General features: G+C 42.9%; 3 protein-coding genes across 4 annotated transcripts; 1 reads left to right on the top strand and 2 right to left on the bottom strand.

Moving 5' to 3' along the window:
- Positions 1 to 368: 368 nt before the first annotated feature.
- On the bottom strand, positions 369 to 1,089 carry LOC108094812. Its single transcript, XM_017195584.1, has 5 exons — positions 1,008 to 1,089; positions 865 to 956; positions 659 to 812; positions 529 to 609; positions 369 to 462 (listed from the first exon to the last, which is right to left on the bottom strand). The coding sequence occupies exons 1-4, from the start codon at positions 1,087 to 1,089 to the stop codon at positions 530 to 532; spliced, it is 408 nt and encodes a 135-aa protein (XP_017051073.1). The 3' UTR covers positions 369 to 462; position 529.
- Positions 1,090 to 2,973: 1,884 nt separating this feature from the next.
- On the bottom strand, positions 2,974 to 3,583 carry LOC108094806 (dynein light chain roadblock-type 1). Its single transcript, XM_017195577.1, has 2 exons — positions 3,465 to 3,583; positions 2,974 to 3,412 (listed from the first exon to the last, which is right to left on the bottom strand). Exons 1-2 carry the CDS (start codon positions 3,483 to 3,485, stop codon positions 3,083 to 3,085), a joined length of 351 nt encoding a protein of 116 aa, XP_017051066.1. The 5' UTR covers positions 3,486 to 3,583; the 3' UTR covers positions 2,974 to 3,082.
- Positions 3,584 to 8,176: 4,593 nt separating this feature from the next.
- LOC108094790 lies at positions 8,177 to 9,894 on the top strand. 2 transcript variants are annotated; one of them, XM_017195562.1, is made up of 5 exons: positions 8,177 to 8,476; positions 8,546 to 8,640; positions 8,702 to 8,855; positions 8,918 to 9,002; positions 9,089 to 9,894. In XM_017195562.1, the coding sequence occupies exons 1-4, from the start codon at positions 8,377 to 8,379 to the stop codon at positions 8,995 to 8,997; spliced, it is 429 nt and encodes a 142-aa protein (XP_017051051.1). In that variant the 5' UTR covers positions 8,177 to 8,376; the 3' UTR covers positions 8,998 to 9,002; positions 9,089 to 9,894. The 2 variants fall into 2 exon arrangements, 1 of the variants encoding a protein (XP_017051051.1); XR_001771577.1 differs by lacking the exon at positions 9,089 to 9,894 and having other exon boundaries at positions 8,546 to 8,644.
- The last annotated feature ends 5,739 nt before the right edge of the window (positions 9,895 to 15,633 follow it).

Raw genomic sequence — 15,633 nt, forward strand, 5'->3', positions numbered from 1 at the left:
CAAATAATTTTGTGGAAAAGTTGCCGCTTTCCGCTTTCCCCTCTTCCCTTTCCCCCAAAAATTCCCTCGATTTTTCCATGTTGTTGGTAATTATGCTCTTTGTGCGACGCAAGCAAACTTTCGGGTACATCGTCTGAGTGTATTAGTTGTAATGTGCTTCGGTTAGCCCAAGGAAGCGAGCAAGTTGCCAAACTTACGACAACAATAACAACGGAAAACAAGCGTCGAAGGAGCAACAGGACCCCTTCTCCTAGCTGTTTGTATTTTGGAACTTACCTTTCGGTTCGGCCAGATCCTTTGGCTAGACAATGTGTCTTATTAGCGGAGCTTGCCAGCGGCAAACTTTCCAATGATTTTCATTCATTAGAAGTTTGGCATCAAATTTTCAGCTAATCACGTTCGTGATGAATGGAGCAGCAACTTTATCAACAGTTTTCCGCCATAATTGTTGCCACGGACAATCTGCAAATACTTCACACAATTACCAGCCGAAAATTGGTAATCAAATAACTGTCGATTCAGGAATACCTTAAATAATATGTGCTTGTAAAGGATTTTCTGACTCATAATAAAAGTAGTAAACAATCAAGAGCCAAAAGGCAGGGAACACTAAAACAAATATGTTTATTTTTGTTAATAAAGGCAATAGATGACTTACCTATTAAAAACATCAGATAGAAAATGATAACCATTTTCCAAAATATTTTCATAGAGCTCCAAGTTTCTGGCACAGTTCCAAATTTGAGCACAAACAAGTATGTGCAACTTATTGGTATTGCTAAAATTGCCAGCAGTGCCAAATATATATACTCCTTAATATAATAACTTTAGTTTTGAATAAACCACTAAAAGAAAGAAACTTACCACATCGGACATCATTTTAAAAATATAAAGAAATGAAATAACCATCACAGCCGGTGTAAGTAATAATAAATCGAATGTGCTGACGTTAAAAACTGAAGAAACAATTTAAAAGGATTTAAAAAAAAATGCTGGAAATTAGCTACCATGCCGCAGAAGTCCTATTAAAAGAGCCACGATCACAACACCCGCTATAACATACGAAATAGTTTTACGTTTACTGCACATTTAAAGGCAATTTAAAGTCTTTAGTACTCTTAGTTGACATTGAACTCAACCGTAACTCCTTTTGTGAATGCCTAACTCTCAATCTTAATAACTCACTTAAATATATCCATCAAATGGCTTCACCTAATGAATTCCATCCATAATTCTGGCCAACAAATGAAAACTAATTTTAGTTGTTTGGCACTTAACACCAACTCACGACTTGTCCATTTCGACTAATGACCAGATATATGGCCGTACTAAAACCGATGCTAGAGGGCTGTGATTTGGCTAACTGCGTTTGCATGCTTCTCCCTTCGAGGAGTATGGAATGGCGTTTTATAGGATTACTCAATCTAATATGTGCTGGGGGAGCTCAGGTTACGAAATAGTTAATCCAAGGCGAATTTCGACAATCAATTTGCAAGTTTGGCGGAGCCTTTCCACTAAATGAAAGGCGTATTAATTTCGAAAGTGACCTTTTGCTCACCAAAATACATTTTTATGTTTTGAGTGTATGTAATATTTATTCCCCACTTCCCCCCAACATTCCACTGACGCAGTGCTAATTCGAATGCAAACCCTCGAACATCCTTGAGAGTTATGCAAAGCAGGAGCTGCCGAATGCAAAATGTGTTTTCACTTTTGTTCGTTTATCAAACGGGTGTCGGACTGACTGGCTGGATGGCTGGCTGGCTGGGTTGGATGGCTGGCTGGGTTGGCAAGGCGCCATGGTCCGACTCCAACTGCAATATGACCAACGGCAACAAATAGCTGACAGTAACAACGGCAACGGCGCTGGATACAGCTGAAACCAGAAAAGGACCCGGGGCAAATTCACGACTCGCATATTGAAGGCAAAAAAAAAACAAAAAAAAAGAAAAAAGTGCAGCCTGAGTGGAGTGAAGACAGGCGCACACGTGATGGGGGATATTGTGATTGTGTTTACGGTGTGGCTACATGGATGCCAGGCTGTTTGGAACTTGGATGTGGAGCGGGTGCAGCTGCCTCCCCCTCCCCCTTTCCCTCAAATTCCCCTCACTCCCCTGGACAATCCCTTGATGTGAAGCCAAGTGAAAATGAAAACAAAGTTTAACAAACCGTGGCTAACGAGCTACATTATTAAAACTTCAAAAATGCATAAATTTGCCGGAGACGAATGGAGCGGACTGCGGCATTATAATAATATAATGCATATCCTGGGCAGGCATTTGAAAGTTATTGACACCTTCTCCCCCTCTTTCTCTTTCTCTTTCTCCCCTCAACAACAATTCGTGACGTGATCGGTTTGTAGTTGCAGCTCCAGGTTCGCGGAAAGAAGGTGTTGCAACACACAGAGAGCTGGCTGCCCCAAAGTTGCACGATCTGGGCAGCAAACCGAACCCCAACTGGAACTGCAGCCGCGAGTTCGCGACTCGGCTGCCAAGTGATTCTGCGCATATTAGTTGGCCATTAGGCGCACACCATTGTCAGCTGTGAGCGGCAGTCGAAAGCGCATTAAAATTCAGACGGTGTTAAATATTACAAGCGCCCCCTTGCAAAAGGGGAAAAGGTTTCGCGCTGATTTGCAGCTGCCACTCAATAGTTTTCGAGGGGGTGGTGCCGAGGATCATAGGATCGCGTAGGAGCTTGTGAAATGTTGTGGCGACGTGATATGTTAATCTCGCAGGCCGAAGCGTGGAGTGCCGCGGATGCGGATGTTTGGCAGACAGAAAACCACTTGTTGGGGCCACATGCATCGGAATGTAAGAGTATCACCACGGAGGTGGAAACATCTTGAATTTAATGTGTTTTAATTTATGCCAAAAGGTTCATTTTGATTTGATTAACATGGAATGCTCTTTTGAATCCACTCTGCTCTCTAATTAAATTTTAAATGATTTTTGCTTATTGAAAAATCCAAACTTTTTTTATGTTGCGACAACTAACTTCTTTATTTAGATAACATTCATGTTTAAATACCCAATTACATTTATGCGTGTGGCCATTTTTGTAAGGACAGTAAGAGTATTTTTTATTGCGAATCCTTCATGTTTATGTACTTATCCTTCGCATTTTGCACCACTAACACGGTGATCTTGGCATCTGGTGTGATGAGTACTTCATGGAACTTAGTACGAACTCTCAAAAAGGTCAAAGTCTGAGCTGGGTCCAATTTGGCTAGGAACGCCTGGCACTTTTCCCTTAAGTTGTCATACAAACAGGCGTATTGGAGACTCTCATGCCTTTCCATCGATGTTTTCACAGGAACTCCCGAGTGGTTCATGATCAATATGTCCTCAACTCCCGGTTTCTCCTGAACTTGGCGAAAAACATCATCCACATATCTCTTTGTGCGTTTTGGCTGATTGAAGGAATGGATAATGCAGAAACCAAAGGTATTTTTTTTAACTTACGTCAACTTCTTCAGCCTGCATTTTGTTCACAAAAGATATGTGCTACAGACTCGGAGCGTTTTACAATTTCTGAATGACGTATAATCTATTTTCTTTAAAATGTACAACTGCCTCGGCAACTACGATTAGAATTTATAAAACTTAAGTTTAATTTTTGCAATGCCATTTATCTATATATATAAAAATGGAGACAAAATATGTGCGCAATCGCATCACATGAAAACGGCTTGACCGAGTTGGCTGAAAATTGGTAGGGAGATAGCTTAGAACCAGAAGAAGGTTTAAGCATAAGAAAATTTTGGGAAAACCTTCTGGAAAAGTCGCTAGCGGCTCAACAGATGTACACAATGTTGTATGTAAAAAAAAGATCATAGCTGCGTTGATTTTGTGTATCGATGAAGTCGGTAAAAAAATATTTAAACAAAAAATAGAGCGAGCTTAAACAATTTGAAATAATGCCTGCTGTTAGACGAATAGGAATTGGACGTGCAACATTGACTATTATGTTGTTAAATTGTGTTGACCAGCGAAGCGGGCACAGGACCTCTAGTTTATAATAAAAGTCTTAGAAAAATAGGAATATTAAATGAAAAAGGCATTTGGTTTTCAAATCATTACGAGTACTAATCGCAATAAACTAATACTGAAATATTTGTGACCTGTTATTAGTATCCATAACAAGGACAAACATTAATAAATTCCTCGGGTATCATCCGAGTGACGTCATAATCACGGGCATTAGATGATTTAGCCCGATGCCAAGCAGGGCCAAATTAGGCCGGAGTTATTTGCCAAAGCGGGCTCTAACTCCACGGCCGGGCCTAATCGGCTCCTAACTCAGCTGCCAAGCATGGACGGCCCACTTTCGAGGTGCGCTCCCAGAGCATAAAGTGCAATTATAGCGGTGCAGCGCGGAGCTGAGCAGAGCAGGGCCATGAAATACCAACACCCGACAGCTGTAAACAACAATTTGCCGGGCGGCCATAACCGCATCGCATCTCCGGCCAAAATGCCAATAACTCGCCGGGCAAGAGCGCTTATAAAAAAGTTATTTAAAAGCACAGCCACTCGGCTGGAGTCCGAGCCAGTCCAATCCAACAATGGCAAATGATGATGAGACGTCCGAGTTTGAGTTCGCCTTTGAGTTCGAGTCGTTTCAGGTTAAACGCCAAGCGTTTCGGCAGACGAGAAAAAACCTAGACGCTCTCGAGGTTGGAAACTTGAATGAAAATACCCCAACGTTCGCCGGAGAGGCGAACGTAATGAGCAAATTTATGGTCAATTGATAATTTAGAGGCATTCGGTATCATCAATAATGGACCGACTCACCGCGGATCGCTCCGCAGAAGATGAGGCATTGTTATGGGGAGCAATATGGCGCAAATTGTGCTAAATGTTTCGGCAATCCCTACGCAGTTCCCAACCAAAAGCACACGCACATGAAGTAGATATTTATGGGGCCATCATAAGCGGCCCGTGGCCATATATTATACAATTCGAGGACTGTCAACCGGGGAACTGGGTCAAAAGGTTCGATCTCGATCCGAGTGGCAATCTCGTCTAGGCCTTCTTGGGCCGCAGTTAAAGTCGCTAATTGAACGCTTTGGCTGACACATCAAATAAATCACACAATTTCCAGCTTGCACCTTGCAAGCCATTCGACGGAGGTCGTGGAAGCGGTTCCACCAACTGCACGTCGCCATGTTTATGCCAATAATATGCCATAAAGTATAGAAAGGAGCCGGCACAATGGAGCGGCGAGCACATGGGGTCCCAAAACGGCTGGCTGCCGAGGAGCGGCTTCCTCTGATAAACTTTATGACATCGGAGGGAACTGGAAGTGGAAGTGCAGCCACTTTGTCAGCGGCCTTCCGCTGGTTCCCCTCCCCTTCCTCCGATGTCTGGTCCTCGGTCCTCCGATCCCGATACCAATCCCTTTCCCTGTCCATGGGCACGGCGCTAAAGTTTAAGCATTGCCCGAACTTTACGCACAACTTGCACACATAATTTACGTCCCGTTCCCCGCTCCCCTGCGTAATTATTGGCCAGGAGCTGGGGATCCGGGGAACCGGGGATCCGGAGTTGAGGACCTGGGTTATATGTGAGTGCATTAGAGGCGACCACAAATTGTTCGGTTTGCTTTGGTTTAGCGCAAATTGTAGTCATAACTTCTTCCCGGGCTGCCGTGAGTCGGAAAATCGGGCTTATGATGGCTCAAATGCACCTCGTTTGGCGGACGGAATTCGGGAAAGGTTAACTGGTCCTGAACTCCTCTCTATTACGACGTCTTTCGATCGGTTACGAGTAATGAGGGTCTGCTCAGAAGTTGTTCAAAAAGAAGCAAACGCTAGTAGCGTGACTGTTTAATAGTTGTGATTAGAAATAAGTTAGAAACATAACTTTGGTATGTAGGATATTTATAACCCTTAGAGCAATGGCATTACAAATTATTCTAACTATCAATAAACTGAAATTTGATGACAAAGGTTGTAATATACAGTAATATATGCCTTTGCATTTCTATGGACAGTTAATTGCACTTTGATTGCTGTTTGCCCGACGAGTTTAAGCCATATTCATAAGCAGATTGCCCTAATGGGTGGAACCCATAGGCGGAGGAGATGGTTTGGCCTGCAACTGCCGCAAATCCCACATCAATCAAATTGTCCGTTGCCTTAACAACAACAACTACGAATGGGCAACTAATGTATCAACAAAAGCTTTGTGTGTGTACTGCGGGTGCACTAAAGGCAAATTAAACCAGGCTTAAGTAACCGCTAAGCACAATGGCGCACATGCAAATTATATTGCCCCTTAATCGGCCAAGTCAATCACAGGGTTCCTGTTTCTCCACCTTGTTGGTTAAGGGAAAAGGGATATTCCCTTTAAAAATACTCTCTCAGTTCCTTAAAGAATAGTTTTAATTTAAAAGAAATTATAATGTTTTAACAGCCATTTGTCTGTTTTCAAACCAATGTTCTCAGTTTACTGGGACTGCAGTTGACTTGCATGCAGCACTATATATTGTGCCCCGCCTTCCCAGGAGTCACACATTCTCGAAAAGGACACCTGGGTCCCTGCTGGCTGGGAATTGGTGTGGAACAGGGAGCGGTTCTTGGGCCTGGACAAACTTCCGAGCCACCAGGATGTGTCCTTCGCTTTCTGCATTGATTTTGAATTTCCAAGGAAGTAGCGCGGAAACTTGTTAGTCCGCCATCCGCCCCCTTTCTCCTCTCACCCCTGTTATACACTTAACCCCCTTTAACGCCCACCACCCACACATAATTTGCTTTGCATGCAGTTCGCCGAGCGAAGGCAGACAGAGCGACACGAGCCTGGCCCGGGCTATTACGCTGGCAAATTGCAATGTAATTAGTTTTTACATTTCTATATAGTCGACGAACGTATAATTGTGGAAAATGGCATTTCTAGTTAATTAATGGCCTGCCCCCGCGCTCTGCCAATGCCAAATAGCCCCGGAGCCCCGGAGCTGGTCGAAAAGTTTTCTGCACATTTGTTGCCGCTTCTCGCCGTGTGCAGTCAACAAAAAAATGCAGCTGCCACGCCCCCCGTTCGCCCACTGTCAACCTTTGGCAAGTTTGCTTGAATTGCTTGAAAAATTTAATTAAAACGTTGGCATTCCCGTGCCCTCGTGCACTAGTAAAAATATCATTTCAATGCACCCACCCGCTGGAATCAGCAGGATATCCTGGCAGGATAGAGGGAATCCAGGCTGACCCTCTCCAAATGCAGGAACAGCCGCCAGCTGTTGATTCAATTACAAATATATTCGATTAAATCTGGACATTCGGGGGCTGAATATTGTTTTCTTTAATTTCTATTTTAAATCCTTTACAGTATCAAATTAATTGTTTGGAAAAGCAAACGTAATGACTTGCAGTTATAAGTCGAATTAAAACCTAAATTTGAAATCGCAATATACATAAAAATTCATAAATTAATAAATTTAGAAATGTTCTTCTATCCCAAAGGAGTCGGTGGGGGAAAAGGAAATTCCCTGTTCAGATTGAGGTGTGCCAATGGTTCGGGTTCGGGAAAGGTAAAAGTAATTTCAACTGATTTGGTAGGCAAATCCTTCTCGTCAAGAAGATTCGTATAGTCCATCTGCGGTAAAACCTTCGGCTGATTTTCCTCTTGATATTTGAAAGACTCCATGTGAGGATTGTTTGGTGTCTTGAAACGCATTTTTCTTTCCTGCTGCATAAGTTTCTTAGAACTCTGGCTTGTTCGGACATAATTTCTGGGTTTTAAATGTACATTTAAAGAAGTTTCCTTATGATTCCTCCTAGATGACTGCATATCAACTGGACGAATGCCGTAATGATTCCTTTTCATCGAACTTTCTCCATTTGAGAGATCCAGGGATGCGCGGATGGAACTAACAGTGCGATGACTCCAAGACCGATTGTTCGTCGAATTGCCTCCGAAAGAAGTGGGTCCTTGGTAAAAGGGCGAGCCGAATGATGCTGGAGAACTGTATGGTTGTAAAGGACTTTTAGCGGCCTCGAAGGCTTTTGATAAGTCCGATTTATATTTGTCCATTTTCTCAGGTATGTTTTTTTATGAATTCAAGTAGAGAATGAAATTTCCCTTTTTACAAAAAGATGTATGAAAACTAGATCAAAGATTTAAATAGAATACAGTTCAATACCAATCTGAAACCAAAGTGACTTGGAAATAAATGTCAAATAAATCTTAAAATTATACAAATTAACAATACTTGTTAGAAGACTTTCGAATGATCAATTAGGATCATATCAGCACTAGTACAAGTAGAAGACTTAACTTCTAATTGGCGACCAAGTAAAGGAACTGGCAGTGATAATGATAGAATGCGCAAGCTGCTATCCTTACACTTCCTCTCTTTGAAAAGACAACTTAAAATGTTAAAATGTGCATGCAGATATCGAAAAAGTACGCCTGCATCACCCTGGGAGGGATTGCGATTATTCTATCAGCAGTGGAGTTATCATATAACGCCTATGAGATTGGTGAATATATTAGGGAAAATTCTTGGCAATAAAACTAACCCACTACCAACTCCTCGTTTCAACCTGCAGTCACAATGGGCTTAAATGATTGGTTACTGGCAGCCGTGGTTGCGTGGATCCCGATTTCATTTGCCGCAGTTCTCCTGATTATTGGCGCAATTTTTGCAAGTACTTGTGAAATTATTAATATTATTTTCTACATCTAGTCATTACATTTATCATCAGAAAATCAAGTTTCTGCTGTTGTTGTGGAGTCTGGTTGCACTGGTGTTCGGAATAGGACTGGTGGTTATAAAGACTGGGTTGCTTATACTTGTGTATGACAGTGCGGCACCGGAGGAAAGTCTTCTCATTGCTACTTTAAATATAATATTCTTATGTAAGTGACCTTGAGGCTTTGATTTGAGCAGCATACTAATCGAAAAACCCTCAACCTTACAGTATTGGTCTTTATTTTTGTATATTACCCTTATGCTTACGTTCGTGAACTGCAAGAAGAGCAAAACAACTTTGATAATTAAGAGAGGTAATAATATTTTTAGTAACAATGGCAAGAAATATAATGTGTAACCTAAAGCACTTATTTATTTGTTCGATTTACTCCCGCTACAGACACAAAAAGTCACTACTTCTGTAAAAATCATCACTAAACTTGATTATAATCTGCGGACAAGAAGCTCCTACTACGACTGGCTATCCGTTTTATTGAAATCGAAAAATCGCATTACTCTGCGACCTTCGGACTCTATTGTGATTTCGATTTTTTTATAAAAACAAACAGTAGGCAGTGACCGGGATCCGAATTTGCATAAAATAACAGAAGCAATAACAATGGGTGACAACAAATCAAATGCGAATGGCAATCCGACCGCAAATAGAAAGTGAAAATCAAACACAAAACGCTACCGTTTATTCCTGTGCTTTCGTATTTCGTACATTTTTGGGTGCCTTTTCTTTCTTTTGTGTTTATTTGTCGGGAGTCTAATTTAAATAAACATTTATTTGTACAAAGGCTTTAATACGTTTGGCAAATGACTTCCTGAATTTTGTGCAGCGAGTACCAGCCCAACTGCCGTCTAGCCGAATTGCATAATCGGTGAGACAAATGCAGGGGATTATGAAATCCTTCGCTCACAGCCTGCAAATCTGCAAAGCTGAAAACACGAGCGCGAGCTGCACCAGCTTTTTGCCGCGGAGACGCCACCGAACGGGGAACAACCTGTCGCATATTTAAAGCGATTAACGGCACGATTTCAGTCGCTGCCTGCCAGCAACAGCAACACAGCAGCAGCAACAGCACAGCAGCAACATCGCAGCAGCAACAGCAACACAGCAGCAGCAGCAGCAACACGGTGGCAAGGCTTCAGCATGAAAATTGAAATTGAAATTGAAATGCTTTTGGCAGTGCCAACACAGCAGTGGCCTGCTGTTGGGCCAACAAATGTTGGGTATTTCAAACTTCAGATTACTTAACATATATAAAGGATTAGCCACTTATATTAAAAATGTAACCCAATACTTTTTAATTCATTAAATATATGTTGGTAACTTGGTATGTGATATATATATAAATATATAAGCCTGCATTGCAATTAATTCATCATCCTAAGCTTTAACTAGCTTTATTAGCATTAACTGGTTTAACAAATCATAAACTGCTGTTTAGATTTGATAACATATAATTTTTACAAATTATAAATTACTCTTTGCCTATAAAAGTGTATAACATAGTCATTACATCAAATTGAGCATTCCTTTGGGCATTTCCTGTATTTTTTTTCCAGGGGTAATTCGTGTCTATAGAGCTGCAGCGAAAACGTTTGTAAATACTTTCAAAGCATTTCCAGCGATGGAACAAATACAAAATAGGCACCGCGAGTGCTGCAATTGGAAAATTGTGAAAAATAAAATAATATATTGTGCACAATACTTGCATACTTGGGCATAAGCTATTGTTGTTGTGGCGCTGTGAATTTCCCCACCTCCTTTTTGCACAACGAATGACCTATAAATAAAGTTGGCAGCCAAACAACTGGGCCCAGAAATGGCAAACAGCGTGAATTGTGCAATAAAAAAAATAATGTGAATATAACAACCGCAAGAGTCAGATTTTCAATTGGTTTTCCATCCCTTTTCTTTTCTTTTCCATCTCACTCCCACTCCCACTCCCACTTTTCCGACCGACTCTTGACCTTACCAGCTTTCTGGTTTTAAAAGTTGCCCTAGTGGGCAGTATAATTGCCGGGATGGCAAGTAAATAAACACGGCTGGCACTTTTTAGTACTTTTATGGAGATTATTGGCGCTCCTCTCAGTTTAGTTTGCATTTTGTCTTGATTTTATCCGGAAAACTTGTGCAGTTCCGTCACTATCCCGCAGAAACCCCAACAATTCTGCACAGTGAGCTTTCGAAACTACAACCTCTGGTCTGCCGGCACAATACTTGAGTTTTGCTGGATGCCCACATACACCCGCACATCTCTTTGTGGCCCCGGGCATTCAGTACCTACAGTACGTCTAAATGGCAGAAGCTTTTATCAGCTCCGATTACACACTTTAAGCAACAAAACTGTCACTTTAAATGCAGCCGAAGAACTGGGAGCGGCTTCAAGTGGATGGACACCTGAGAGCGGGTGGCTCCGGCTGCTGTGGTTGCCCCGCCGCAACATTGTTGCCAGAAACCACCGTAACCCAAGCCAGGCAGAAGGTTACCCAACCACCCACCGAGCCACCCACTAACCAGCAGGCAGGATAGAATCCAGGCAGCGAGCGTAAGCTAACTCAACTTAAATAAATTTAATTTAATTACCAGTAAAAACCGCATGAGTAACTTCAGCACGAGATGAGAGCCGAGCAGACTGTCGTTATCCTGCGAGTTTGGCTGAGATGCGATGCGATGAGTTGCACGTGGAAGTGCTACCTGAGGCCCCTTCCCCTCGCCCTTCCCCTTTCCCCTCTTCCGCACCCAGGGTTTATTTAGGAAATAACATTTTTGTGGCAACACATTTTTGGATTTTATTACAGGCCCTGGTGCCAGGATGTTGAGTGCTCCTCACTCTCGGCAGCTCCGTTGAGGTCAACATGCATTTTATCATTTTAAATAGCAAAGTAGCAAGGTGGCAAGGTGGCTAGGGTGGCTAGGGTGGCTAGGGTGGCAAGTAGAGGAGCAGCAGGTGGAGGGCACTCGACACTCAGCGATAAATAACCTTAATGTAGTGCCGGGTCGCCCTTTCGCTTTGGTTACATGTTTAATTACGAGCTGCCAAATCTCAAAGCATACTTTCGGGCGCCACTGAAAAAAGTGCTCGAGAAAGTGTAGTAGAAAAACAGGCTGTAGTAGGCCCCACCTGTGTGAGTGAGTATCTGTGTGACTGTGTGTTGACGTGCCTGTGGGTGTGTGTGTGTGTGTGTGTTCGGGACAAGGTCAAGTCAGCACTGCCACTGCTGCCGATTATAATGCAAATTGGCCTCGCAGTGTTTGCACATGTCGGCAAATACTTGAGCGGTGCCACCAACGGTCCTTGAGACACATTACCCACTCACCCACACTGCCGCAGCAAGTCACACTCACACACACACCCACACCAGGTCAGAGGTCCCAGGCGACCAAGTGGGAGGACTCTTTAGGTTCTATGTATGTGGGGAAGTCGACATCTAGGATGCATGGGACCCGTTTAAGCCAAGTTACCTAAAAGTGGCGTTCTTGGAAAGTACTTTACCTAAGATTAACAATTTCAACCAGGGAACTTAAGACTAATAAATTTATTCAACAATGAAATATTAAATAATTTTATATTAAAACTTCTTCTATAACAAATCAGCTGGTATTTTAATTGTTCCTCAAATGTTAAAGTTAATTTTAATAAAAATTTAAAAATAATACTAAGGACTTAAGGAAAGGACATTTAATCGGCTTCTGCCTCTGTTTACATAGAAACAAGTTTGCTGGTTGTTCAGGGATGTTGATTCAAGGATTATTTCTATTCGCATAATGGCTCAGAGAACAAATCGACGTTTTCTGTTCGAAACTTTGAGTGGTAGATCCTTCTGCATTGTAGCCTCGAATGCTGCTTAAATGCACTTTCATAAATCGTTTACCATTACAGCCTTGGGAAAATCCATTCATCCCCGCTCCCCGCCTCGTAAAACGTTGCCTGGTAACCTAGTTTAATAAATAAATCGCAGTTTTTTCGTGCCTTAGCCGCCCTGCGATCTACGTCCCTCCCCCAGGACTCCTGTGTCTTTTTGTCTTCGCCAAGTCATTCATGTGTGCAATCTGTGGGTGTGACTAATTCAATTACAACGCCCAATTGTGCATGCCTCGCCGCCCTCCCCCTTTTCCCTTCCCTCCCCACCCCCTCCACCCTCTTTTTGGTCCGTGATTTTTCATTTCGTTTTCACGCTTTCACCGTGCATGTGCAGGTAGACCTCGGTAGTATAGGAACTCTGGGCGAGCATTACTTGGGCTTTCCACCGCCAACTCCGACCGACCCACTCCCCGATTTCTATGCAACGGAACGGGACATTCACGTTTCGTGTCACCCCGGGACTTAATTGTTTTTTGTCACACGAGTTATCCTTTTTGGGGCGTATCATGTTCGAAATTGAAATTAACTGACAGAGCGGCGGTGGTTGGGTAATGAACATGATTTGTGCAGTGCGAATTCCTGGGTGGGAGTAATCGTAGGATCGTTATGGCTTTCGGCCGTTGCAGAAGGTCTGGGAACCTAAATAAACAAAAGTGGTTGGGCCCTTTGACAGTCACGAAATGGGATTTGTTACACAAACAGAGAACTTAGGAAGCACACATGACACAAGGAATATTGGCAACGTCAATCAACTGGAAAGCCATTAACTAATAGTGCGCCGCGGACTACCGAACTGGGTGCGCACTGTACCGCGCACTGTATTAGGGGAAAACCTCCAGCCGAACAAGAAGCCCGGTGGCAACACCTTCGAAAAGCGATTTTCCTGGGAGCCGTCGCCGCTGGCACTTCCCCATCATCATCGTCATTATGGGAAGGCCTCCTGGTGGGACTATCGGCGGCCCAGCATCTTGATGATCGGAGCAGGAACCAGAGAACCAGAGCCATTGCGAAACGTGATTTGTAGGGTCATCATTCAAAAGGCATCGACTACAAGCGCGCCGAGATCTCCTCGCTGCGAAGGAGTCCCGTCCCCATCCCGGGCTGGGCCTCAAAAAACCAGATCCCAGACGATTCCGAACTCGAGTCGAGCGAGCAGCAGCCGAAAAGAAAATTAAAATGGTTATACATTCATGTAATTTAACGAAATTCAATTGAATGCCAAGTCACAACAACTGCCCGACCAGGGTCCAAACTAAACTAAAGCGAACTAAGCCCGCCGAACTCCCAGCGCAGGTCGGAAATTTCTGTACAGTGAGAAAAAATAAAGAGTTTTGGATACGTATTCAATTAAATAAAGTGCCTTCAATAATAGTACCTTACAATTCCTTAAATTCTTTTTCATACGGGGATTTAAGGATCCTACCAAATATTTAGATTTCAAATTGACATTTAAATATTATCAATAATTAATTGTATTTGTTATCTTTAACATTGTTCTCTTCATATATTTTTAGGAATTTAACAAACTCAAATAAATTTCTCACAGTGCGGATGCGCTGTCTGCGCCGATATTGCCGATGCCAAGCGTGAGATTATCGGCGATTGTATGCAGCGATGATGATGCTGATGAGGATGAGGATGAGGTTGAGGATGAGACTGCGGCTGGGAGTGCAGTTTAGGCCCGGCCGAGGCCGCCTTGGCCCATGGCTCCCGTAAGTTGGCAGTGCACTCGAGTGCCGGCTGCAGTCAAGTTCACTTTTCATGCCGGATAAGGAGGAGATTGCGGAGAAGTGGGGCTTTCCATCTGAGACCGCAGTGGCAGTCATTGACTTGGGTTATCGCACGCCAAAAACGACAAAACAGTTGCATGCCCAAACCGAGAGCCCAGAACAGAGAACACAGGGCCCAGAACCAAGAACCCAGAGCCCAGAATACCAAGTTTGAGCCCAGAACCTTGGCCAAGTCGAGTCGCAGGCGAAGCGCTATCTGCATGCGATCAAATTTCCTGGGCTTCTGTTGCGGAGAGGCGGCGGCGATCATATTGAGCCCGCTTTTGACATTTTGGACACAATTTGAACCTTTTACTTTTCGGTACCAGTATGCGAGCACACGATTTCCAGCTCGAGTCGATTTCCAGGAATCGCGCGACTGCAATCGAAATCCAACCGGCGAAGCGGCTTTCCTCCGGCGTGTGTTTTTTCGTATTCGCCCTGACATTGATTGAGAAATTGATTTAAAAATCGTTTTTGCTGAGCTGATTCTGATTCCGATTTCGATTCCGACTTGCCGTCGGATTCGGATTCAGATGCAGATCCCTGCCGAGATTCGCATCTCTGGCAGGCGCTTCGCTGACTGATCCATTCAGTTAACTGGCTGTGAGTGCCCTTCAAATCGGCGGGGTTTTCGACATTTAACAGTTTTGATTTAAAAACTTTTCAGCTTAATTGAAAGCCCCGTGAAATGAATATGCTTCGGTTTGCGTTTTTGCAAGTGGCCCTTTGAGCAGGGCATTCACCTGCCAACTGCATTTATTAAAATAAAATGTTATGTGTAACTTATTTAAATGCGCGGAGAATATAATGCAATATAATTAAAATGGGGGAATAAAAAAGTTGAAGAGAATGTTTCTTATAATTATTATATTACAAATCCCTTTAATTTTGAATTAATTTTTCATCTTCCAACTCTTATTACTTGTAGTAAAGTTATACCTAATTAAATGAGCTTTAAATTTAATGGCAGACTTTAATAGTTTAAAATCTCTTTGAACAACCGCCCTGAAATGGATCATTTAAATCTGAGTTGTGTTATCAAAAGCCGTTCCCACAACTACAACTATCCAACGAGCGGAAGGTTAACAGGCCGCATCCCATAACTCAAACTATCAACTAGTATGATGAAAAGAGCGCAGATACATATCAAATGGAATATTTTGTTATGCTCATTAAGAACGAAAATGCGGCAGACAAAGCCGGACGGACAATCAACACCCCCGGCCCAAATAATTTATAATGTCTTAATTATTTCTTCAGTCTGGGCCCGAAAGCAGGCCCAACAAATTGTTTATGAA

This window comes from Drosophila ficusphila, unplaced genomic scaffold, assembly GCF_018152265.1.
Source record: "Drosophila ficusphila isolate 14025-0441.05 unplaced genomic scaffold, ASM1815226v1 contig_414, whole genome shotgun sequence".
NCBI lineage: Eukaryota > Metazoa > Arthropoda > Insecta > Diptera > Drosophilidae > Drosophila > Drosophila ficusphila.